Below are 11,154 nucleotides of genomic sequence, written 5' to 3' on the forward strand. Positions count from 1 at the left end.
CTGTGTTCGCGTTTATTGATGACTTTGGAGCCGGAGTACTTTGCTCTTGTGAAAGGTGGGAGGTTATTTTAATTAATTTTTTAAACCTAAAAAACTAATCAGTGTTTTAAAACCACGCTGCGATTATATTTTCTCATGATGCAGCGAGTTGCATGTAACAGGGAACGACCGTATAAGATTTGATTTTGTAGAAAAGTTATCTTGCGATTTCAATTGTAATATACGAGGATTGGGTAAAATATGGGCAGTGCCGGACTTTCTGAAATAATAATAGTTTAAAAAGTCTACAATACTGAATTCTGCATACCTAGAATTTTATATTTTTAATAAAAGGTAGCCTTATTAGAGAAAATTGATTATTACAAGAAATTGCTTGTAATTTTGAGGTAGGTGCCGACAACAGAAATAGTTATACTGGCCCAGTATAACATTGCTCGCAACATTGAACTGTATTCGAAGGGAGCAAAAATTTTTCAAAGAAGTACAGACCATGCATGCTTCAAGTGAAAACTCAAAGACTCAAAGTTGTATGAAAGAATCTCTTCCCTAAATCGCCTTTCTTAAGGAGATCGCCAGACCACCCTGCTAAAATCATTGCATAGCTCAGTATTAAACACACATATATGACCCACATTCTAAAATACTGTAATTATACGAATCTGCACAACTCGGGACTCATCGTAATTGCGGCAATTATAAAACCTCAGCTCCCAGAGCCGTACATTTTTAAGCGCATTTAGTGGTGCTGGAATCTCCAGATTGGGCCCTTCAATAGTGGGAAACGTGACTTTCTTTGCAATGTTATCTTTAACGAATTTATTTCAGCAGATTTTCTTAACCTTCTACCGCCGTATGTCACACTCCGGGAACACAACTTTCAACTTAAATTACACGTAAACTATTAAGTGTAGCAACCTGAGGACGTTTGTACGCAACAGAGAACATTTTAAAGTTGTCGTACGTGGCGGCAACCATCAGTGCAAGTCATTTTGCGCTCACTAGAACGTATCCTTTTTAGCGCATTTTCTCATTTATGGAAAAAATGCACTGTTGTGCTCGCCATGTCCGTCTGTCTGTCTGTCTGTCCGTCCGTCTGTCCGTGACCTCAAGTTTTCGTCGACGAGAAAATGCGATCTCTGTCACTCACTGCAGTGAGTACTGAGTTATATTTTTTGGGAAGTAGGCGCGTGACAATATTGCTCCGGTTACTCATGTCAGGTAGTATATAGAGGATTAATGTGTTATTATCAACGTTTTTTGATGGGTCATTTTTATTGAATTATTTTTAACGGGCTATTTTTAACTTCAATTCAGCACGCCTAGTTATGTAGTTATGAACGTTTGGGGGATAGCCGAAAAAAGCAATTAATCCCGAATGATAATAGTTCATTTCTGCAGGGGAATCTTTGTGCGTTGAGAGAATCAAAACTTCTTTTGCACATCGAAAAAACTTTTGAAAACTCTAACGGTGTAAAAGGAGGACATACATTGTGTTGAACTAAATGTTGATCGCTGATCAAAGTTTATTTTTCCGAACCAATGCAACTCTACTAATGCCTATAGATGTTGGCTCTGCCTACGCCGATGCTCGGTTTTCAAATCGGTTTCAAAATCAATGCTCGATGCATTGATTTTGCTATAACTACTGCCACGCATGCATTAATTTTGCTATAACTACTGCCACGCATGCATTAATTTTGCTATAACTACTGCCACGCATGCATTAATTTTGCTATAACTACTGCCACGTGCATTAATTTTGCTATTACCCTTGCCACACACGCATTGATCTGGCACGCAGTGATGTCGTGCGTGTGGCTGTGGCGCAGAGCTCGCCACACCTCCATGTGGCGGGGGTCAATGGGTCCATGTGGCTGAGGGGGCCGCTGGCCAATGTGATGAACGCCATCGCGCCCATCCTTAACATCAAGTAACTTTTATTTTAACAAATAATTATTATTTTAGCACATTTATCCGAAATATAAGAGGCTCGGAGTTAAATTTTTCATAATTATGGTTCGAGATTGAATAATGGGTAAATGACGTGTGTTTCCAATAGATTCGGATAATAATCCGTTCATCAGTAAATTTTGTGCATGCATCCTTTTCATTCTTATAAGCAAAATTTTTTAATTTTAGAAGGATAAGACTAAACAAATGCATTAGAAAGCGAATTTACTCATTGAATTAACATATTTTATGAATAAACTAACATTAATTAAAATTAATGAACACACGAATTAGAGACTTTTAAACTCAAGCGAAAAAATGATTCCTCAATTTTTAAGATTTGTGGATTATAATAATAAACTGGTTAAATGTCCTTCCGGATTTTTCAGAATTGAGCATTAAAAATAGAATGAAATCGAATGGCTATAGGATCATATGGTAATGGTTTTATAGTAAATATGTTTTATATTTATAACTTTGTTTGAAGTTGATTCGACAGTTTTAGAAGTCGCAGCTTTGCATTTTTCCCATGGGTGAGGTACGAGTGGGTGGCTGCTGCGGGAGGCGTGTGGGGCACAAGACTACCCAACGGCTCCTACAACGGCATGGTGGGCATGGTGGAGCGCCAGGTGGGTCATGCGTCTGGTGTGTCAGGTGTCAGGTGTGTCAGGTGTCAGGTGTGTCAGGTGTCAGGTAAAAACTGTAGGGTGCGAACTCACGGGCGACTGGCGTGAAATGTAAGGTGCGAGCTGTCAGGCGTCAGGTGTGAACTGTCACAAGCTTTTTCACTAAGTCCTAACACCCGATATTCTTGAGGTGATAACTTTCCTTCATTCTAAAAAACTTCTTATGATCATAATATCCAATGGTAGTTATAATCAGCGCAAAAGATAAGGATTAATGAGATAACTTCTATATCCAGGAAGTTGACCTTGCTCTGGGGCCGTTTGGAATGACAGAAGCTCGAGCAAAAGTGGTAAAATTTTCATACCCTGTTTTTTACGGGTACTATCGCATCCTGGTGAGACGTCCTCAGGCCCAACACGATCCATGGAGCTTCTTCAAGCCTCTTGAACTACAAGTTTGGATTGCCGTTCTTGGTTGTTATGTAGGACTCGTGTTAATCACGCCAATTATCCTACGAATAAATAAGCACATTGGTGAAAATTTAAAAAGCTCGCATAAAACAAAAGGCGAACTCAGGTCTTATGAGAGTTCGGAATGTGAAAATTATCCTCAAAATGTTACACGTGTTGTTCCTTTCAGGGAAGAAAAAGCAATTGCAAGTGAAGAGCTTACAACAAAATCAAATAAAATAGATAATAAGAATCGTGATAATTTTCTGAACAGCCTAAAAACACTAGAGAACATTAATCTATCTGAGAAGAAACTAATGCTTGAAAGAAGCCGGGATGGGAGTCCTTCAAACGCCGTTGAGGCACAGAGTCAAAAACGGCTAGTAATATTCCGGAAGAAAATGAAAGCCAAAACTGGAAAAGAATTCAAGACCACTAATGAATCCAATGTTCATCTCTCGCTCAGAATCAAAATCACGGAGATCATTGTACTTGTTCGGGAATCCATGTGGACATTGTACGAGATCCTCATGCAACAGAGTAAGAGAAAAAACTATAGCTTCGGTTTTAAAACTGCATTATCGAATGTCAAAGTAGAATTTTATTGTCAAACTATTTTTTTGAGTGATACGATAGATATTTAATAATGAGACTTACAAATCAGTTCTTCTTTCAGGGTCAACCAAAATTTTACATTGAATTATAGGTTTGATTTTCGTGTTTGGTATTGAATGATGAAGATTATAAGGAGTTTGTTCTTTTTAACGGCGCTCCAATCGTAAAAAGTGATTATTTAAAAAAAATGCATTGTCCATTATTGAATTATGATTTTATAATAAATTAGGTGTGAGTTTCACGTATAGAATTATAAAATGAGACTTACGATTATTTCTTATAAAATGCAGGCGTGCCAAGCAGTCGACTGAGAGTATGTACAGTAACATGGCTGTGGTTGGTCACATGTCTCGTTGTGATGAGGAGCTACAGCTCAGGACTGACATCCCTGCTCGCCGTCAGGAGAGTTCCTGTACACATCAACTCCTTACAGGACCTCGTCCGATCCCCAGGAGTGCCCATGCTGCTCGAGAAGGACACGGCTTTCACTGAGCACATTAATGTTAGATATTAATTAGGATCAGATTTTTTAAGAGCTAGTCAATAAATTCTACTCAAGAAATTCTAATTAAAGAGCAAGTCAAGAAATTCTAATTAAAGAGCAAGCCAATAAATTCTAATTAAAGAGCAAGCCAATAAATTCTAATTAAAGAGCTAGTTAGGAAATTCTAAAAATTCATTGAGTTTACGTCAAGTTTACGTTAGCAAAAAATGTAGCACCTATCAAATTAGACCTGGATTCAATTTTGCTTTAGATTCACGAAGTAGAAATAAGTTTATGTGCATAAAAATATTTACTTGATTCGTTATTGAACGCTGTTGACATGAATGATTATGATACGTGAATTATTATTTGTGGCTAATTCGCAGCAATTTCATATTTTGGCCTTCAATAAACTCTGAAGCTAAGCTGTTTAGGGAAGCAACTAATCAGTCGCATACACCGTTGCAGTGGATCAAAATTCGAGATCCTTTATATTTAACATTATTACTTAACTATTATGCAATTAAAATTACTATTACAATTACTACTCATATTTCTCAGCGGTCTCAAGATGGCATTTATAAGGAAATTCGCGACCAGTCTACGCGTCTCAAGCCGATCAAGATGGAGGACATGGAGAGGGTGGCCGCGGCCACGGTGATGGAGGAGGACGCCGCTCTGCTGGTCGACGATCTTATCTGCTTCGCGCTCATGGCGGGCCACTTCAAGAAGCATGGTGGTGGACATTAAAAAATATATAACTCGGTACTCACTGCAGTGAGTGATAAAAAATATAACTCACTGCACTGAGTGACAGAGAGCGCATTTTCTCGTCGACGGAAACGTGAAGTCACGGACGGACGGACGGACATGGCGAGCACAATAGTGTCTTTTTTTCTATAAATGAGAAAATTCGCTAAAAACCATGCATTTAGTTATTCTTATAAAACTATTGGACCTTCAGCGCAATCTCCGTCGCTGCAACGCAAGAAAACGCACACGTTTTCAAGCACTTAACCGTATTTCATTATCCAACTTGAACAATGAGGTCTCATATGAAATTATCTTTGTAATAATTGTTTCGACTGAGTCAGTAAGCAGGCGGTCTGTGCAGGCGAGTGCGGCATGATGCTCGCAGACGAGACCTTCTGGCCACTGCAGCTGAGCATCATCGGCCAGCGCAACTCAAATCTCGTGGACCGCATCAGCCCGCAGTAAATTCTATTGCCTATGCATCATCTTGAGCCTTGTATTTTTTTTAAATAATCATTCCGTTCCATCACCGTCAATATATTTCAATTGCCCCACCGCGCATCATCTTAAAACTATTATATTTTCTTATTAATTAATCACTCACATTCATCACCGTCCATATATTTCAATCAAATACACTACTTGGAATCTTTATTATCTTTTACCATGTACTTCGTCACTGCTAGTCAAGTAACAAGCAACACTCAAGCCCTCAAGTAACAAGCAACAGTATTTTCTGCACAACCACGCAGTGGAGTAAAGCAGAGGATTTACTTACATATTATTTGACTATAGATTGCATGTGCAACACTCAATGAAATAGGTGTAGCATGTGCAATTAATTATTAAGTAATCATTATTAATTATTATTATTCATCATTATATTAACAAGGTGAGGTAGGGTATACTCTATATGAAAATAATAAAGCTGGAAACCAAAGCAAGTATAGGTAGTGGGTGTCAAAAAGAGATACACCCACGGAGTGAATGGAAATTTTGTTCAATTAATTAGCGATTCACCTTTTGCACTTGTGTACGTCTTCTTAATCTAATTTGGCACGACTACATGGACGAATCAGTACACGTGCGTAAAGTGTGTCACTTTTTGGAAAATATGATACATTAATTTTCTATTGGCATAGAAATGGAAGGGTCAGCCATATGGCAACCCCACCGTCTTTTTGAACAGAAAATAATAAAAATAAATAACCCCACACCCTCACCCCACAGCATCAGAAGCCTCGTGGAGCAAGATCTGTACAACCTCTGGCTACGGCGAGAACTCGGTGACTATTTCTCATGTCTGCATAAACCAAAGAAGTTCACCATCAACGAACCCATCAGCATCCGGACCCTTTGGGTGAGAGGGTGTCGAGTTTTTAGCTATATTAAAACGTTACCTTGGGCGTTGTAATACCATAAAATAATATAATATTATTGTAGTGATATAAGATATAAAGTATAAAAATAATAATAATAATAATATAATATAATAATAATAATAATAAATAATAATAATATAATAATTATTTTAATATTGTGACGTTCTGCCTGTCGCCGATTCTAGATTTAACAGTTGGCTGAGGGTCTCGAACCTGGAAATTCACTTTTCAATTTAGCTGATATCTACGACTCGACCACCAAGTCGACTTTGACAAAAAATTGTAGGATTTTTTGCAGGTTTAGAACCAGCAACTCGCTACTCCAATAATGGTGATTTTAATGAAGAGGCCGATATCGAAGTTTGGAAGTCTAGGGCAGAATTCTACTTTGCTCTTTTTTTTCTTCTCAAGTTATTAGCAATGAAGACTGCCTTTTTTCCTCAATATATATCTGTTAACATTCGGTAGGATGCATAATATGACATGTTTGGTTGATACAATTTCTTTTTATTTTTTATTATCAAAAATTTCAATTGGGTAATAATTTTTCACTTTATACTTATATCATTAATATATGTGTGTGTGTGTCTCGAGGGGGTTGATTTAAAATAATAATATTATCTTCGATACAAATCGACGATAAAACCTCAGGCACTTCGAAACTATTAACCCCTACTTACAGTAGTTATTCGCCATATCGCGCATTCCCTCCAGAATTTCGTTCGCTTCATCACGAATTAATAATGCGGCTCTCACCATCTTGATGATGCTAACGTTTACATAAAATGAAGCTTAATTTTAATCTGATTAACTGTAATAACACAGACCCCTAGCAGTGAACCAATTATATAATATATCTCCATGGTGTGATTGCGTACGTGGATCTCAAGATTGTTTGTTATTATTTTACGTCTTCTGATAAGCCCACAAGTGAAAACTATAACTCAGTACTCACTGCACTGAGTGACAGAGAGCACATTTTCTCGTCGACGAAAACTTGAGGTCACGGACAGACGGACGGACAGACGGACGGACGGACATGGCGAGCACAATAGTGCATTTTTTCCATAAATGAGAAAATGCGCTAAAAATAGAAGAAATTTAAAAATTACGTAACTGTAAGCCAAATGATTCTGCAAAATTTTCAACACGTAGTTTTCAAAAGTTTTATTAAGGTCAAGTGACAACATAATTTTTGAAATAGTAAGTTACAAAATTTTTGCAATAAAACCTACAATTTTTGATCAACAGAAAAGATAATACCAAAAGTTATGCAGATCGCATTAATGAGGAATAAGTAATAAGGTGATGCATCCGATTCAGAATGATAATGTTACGCAGAGCATCGGTGTGAAATTACTTTACTGGAGTAAAAAAAACATTTGAATAAGAAAAAGAAAATTACCTGGCAATGTAGTAACGCCTTTTTGATGACTTTGATTTTAATAAAAAATTGTGCTCCTCCATAACAAGAAACAATCATTTTTGAAAGTTTTCCTAATATATTTTTATTATAAAATTCCCATTTAACCTTAATGATAAATGCTTTTTCAAATTTTTTCGTACGTCTTCATCATAGCCATGTCATTTCTAACTTGCATTTCGTAAAGATATCGTACTAAAACCGAAGTTTCCTTAAGTTTCATTTTAAAATTGCAATCAACTAAGATAGATAAATTATATGAATGTTATTCATTTAATTTACCTATCCGTATACACGTGCCTCTACAGGGAGTGATGTGTGTGCTGGCCGCAGGTCTGTCGGTCGCCCTCCTCGTCTTCGTTGCTGAGCGTCGCGTGGTCAGCGTCCCGCCTTGTCGCCTCAGTTTACCCTGACTCGTCAGGGTAAATTAAACGGATTCATTGTACGGATTAATTAAACGGATTCTTTGTACGGATTCATTGTACGGATTCATTGTATGGATTAATTGTACGGATTCATTGTACGGATTCATTGTATGGATTCTGTCTCTTATACACATCTAGATGTGTATAAGAGACAGAACATACAATTCATCAGTTAACATCAGCAACATGCAATTCATCAGTTAACATCAACAACGCTGGACTTCAATCTCTTCTTATCGCACTCTCCAGATTGGCTGTAATAACAATTATGAACCTCTTTCCGGCTGCTAAGCTGCCGGGTTCAATACAAAAGTATTAGTAAAGCGAAACCGAAACAAAGTCAGGTCAACTTTTTGAATGCGATTAGTTTTCATAATTCTAAGTAGTAATAAAAATAGATAATCCTGGCAGCGTAAAATAATCAGATGAAGTTTATTATTGCGATTACTTGGAATTTTGTCTGTATATCTAAAATTTATCGCTCATCCTGCCTATAATTTTCGATCGAAATTTTTATGGCTGCTAATTTTTAATTAGTGTGTTGCACATTGAACTGAATTTCAACTTTTGATCTTTTATCACTCAAGCGCAGCAAACTGTGGGCGAGGTAAATAATCAATTAGATATTAATGTGATGGAAGATCAATAACCGTTCAGTTGTGAAAAAGTAGTGAATGTTTGTAGTGAATGTTTGTAGTGAATGTTTGTAGTGAATGTTGTAAGGTGGAAATCAATTTTTATCCTGAAATTTGTACCGTCCTTGAAATTGAGCAAACATTTAAAATCGGGTTTCACATTAGAAGCGACCAATGGCATTAATTTAAATAGCCTTAAATTTCACATCAGAAGTCACTATAGTTATATTAATGCTGGTTACAGTGAAGGCCGCTTCTAATGTGCTACTATGGACATCAATATCCTACCAACATGGCAATTCATTAGCGCTTAATTTTATAGTTGCCCAGGACGTCATCAAGGACGTGGCTGAGAAATGTGCCATTTTACCAGGAGATTGAGTACACGTCTTTAGTGTCAACGCTGGATCGCTGGAACTCAAGGCGAATGGCTCTGTTGTTGCTGCTTAGGCTGGAATAACACGCGTGTATGTTTAGTATACAAATGCCTGCTGCTCTATCGACGTCGCTTTGACCTAGCGTCTTCACTAGATCCTACATGAGTAAGTTATAGAAAATTTCTTGAATCTGGGGGAATAGATTTAATAATAAATGAAGGGCATAATATAAGTTTGTTCTGATGGTCCCAAAGCATCTTGCCGCATAACTAATGAACGGAATTAAATCAACGGCTGCTTGCCAGCTTTGATGAGAACTTTGAATAATTATCTGCATCATAACTTTTTTGTTTGTATGATATAAATTATTGGGTACTTGCTTTAAAGTCCAATCGGAGAATAACAGCGACCATCAAAATGAAACAATCATCACCATCTGCAACACAAAGTAAGCGCTGAAATCAATACGACTTAGGAAACCCGCTAATTTTATGTGCTCTCAAAATTACTATACAAATAATTAAAATAAATTAGTCTGCAAGGTGGCTACGTGGTTGAAATTCAGACGACTAGGATTCAGGCAGTGTGCAGCGGGTTTGAAGCACAAAAAGATGTGAAAATTCTGCGATATCATGAATCGGCGACCAGCTGAATATGGCCTGATGAACTCTGAGCCCACTACAGTTTTAATATCATACAAATCTATAGTAAGTATTTTTTAAAATGTATTTAGGTTTCTCACTAAAATTTTCAAAACTCAGCCAAAAGAATTCCGATATTTTTATGATTCTCTTGCAAGTTGCAACTTATACAAACATTGAACGCAATTTATATATGTCACGGAATATTTTAAAGGCATCCCCGCAATTCAAATTTTTGGACAGAAAACGAGTGAAGATAGTAGAATAAATTCATAGCATCGCACTTTTATGAACTGCAGGTAATTTTTGGGGCCTGTTAGTGTCCATTGTTATTTTTCAATCATATATTGGGCCCAACCAACATAAACATTCGACCCGTTCTAATTTCTAAAGAAAATACAAATTTTTAATGCAAATGCTAGACGATAAAAAATCCCACATTTCTATATTTGCAGAAACGCAATAAACTAGAAAATGATCTTTTATGAACGAGCAGGCAACGATATCAGGAATCTAAACTTGCGCTGAATTAAGGGAAGCCTAAAAATCGAATGCTCGAAAGATTCTTAAGATTCCATTGTTCGCATTCCGAGATATCTAGGACAAATTAAGTGTGGGAGCAAGTAAGCTCTCAAATAAGCGTTTTATTTCTTCTCAAAATGTCTTAATATTCGCGTGCTTCACGAATCTAGATCAAGAAAATTGCGGCCGAGTTAACATGCACAGAAAATGTTAAGTCCGCATTGAGGCGTAAAGAAGAGTGATGGCGGTGGAGAAGCAACACGGCTTCATTTTAGCGGCGTTTCCCATGAGATGCTGCTGGCTATTATTTAAACCTGTCATACCAAGGCCGTGTTCAACGTAACCTGCTTGTTTGAGAAAATTTTCAACTCGCCTCTGAACGCGAAGTGATGATCGTCATGTTAGAAGAGCGCGTATGTTCATGAGCAAATATACTTGACTATTCGTGTAGAGATTCTGGTATTTTACGGATCAAACATTGAACTTGTACTAATATATAAGTATATGTGTGTTGAGAATTTAGAAATAAATGAGAATTAGAACTGTATGAATATTTTAGAGAGCGTCGGAATATCGATTAGATATTACGGATAGGAAAGTAAGTGGACTCTAGAGCAGTCACGTGAAGCTTATCCGGGTAAACGGCTGATTGATCGTTGCCTGCTTGTCAAGCTCCTTGTAAATTATTTTTTTTTAAGTTCCTTAAGAATGAAGAAAGTCTTAATATGATATGTGAGCAATAAAGTGCTTTACTTGGACCATTGGTTTTCCTGATCATTGGGTCAGTATACATTATATATAGGTTGACATTGTCCCCACTACATTATTAATGACTGCAATTGCGGTTTTTAAGCAGGATATCGTTGTCTGT

General features: G+C 37.1%; 1 protein-coding gene across 1 annotated transcript; it reads left to right on the forward strand.

Annotated features, from left to right (window-relative positions):
* Positions 1-1,868: 1,868 nt before the first annotated feature.
* LOC125178944 lies at positions 1,869-8,096 on the forward strand. Its single transcript, XM_047883865.1, has 9 exons — positions 1,869-1,930; positions 2,450-2,579; positions 2,873-2,926; positions 3,425-3,566; positions 3,932-4,143; positions 4,687-4,861; positions 5,240-5,339; positions 6,109-6,238; positions 7,992-8,096. Exons 1-9 carry the CDS (start codon positions 1,869-1,871, stop codon positions 8,094-8,096), a joined length of 1,110 nt encoding a protein of 369 aa, XP_047739821.1.
* The last annotated feature ends 3,058 nt before the right edge of the window (positions 8,097-11,154 follow it).

This window comes from Hyalella azteca, unplaced genomic scaffold, assembly GCF_000764305.2.
Source record: "Hyalella azteca isolate HAZT.00-mixed unplaced genomic scaffold, Hazt_2.0.2 contig13886, whole genome shotgun sequence".
NCBI lineage: Eukaryota > Metazoa > Arthropoda > Malacostraca > Amphipoda > Hyalellidae > Hyalella > Hyalella azteca.

Bases quoted from the DNA above. Each gene is read 5' to 3' on its own strand.
- LOC125178944 (XM_047883865.1), top strand. From the start codon at position 1,869: ATGTGGCTGAGGGGGCCGCTGGCCAATGTGATGAACGCCATCGCGCCC. The intron at 2,927-3,424 runs GTAAAATTTTCA...ATATTCCGGAAG, and splicing joins CAGAAGCTCGAGCAAAAGTG to AAAATGAAAGCCAAAACTGG. The intron at 4,862-5,239 runs GTGGTGGACATT...CGGTCTGTGCAG, and splicing joins GGGCCACTTCAAGAAGCATG to GCGAGTGCGGCATGATGCTC.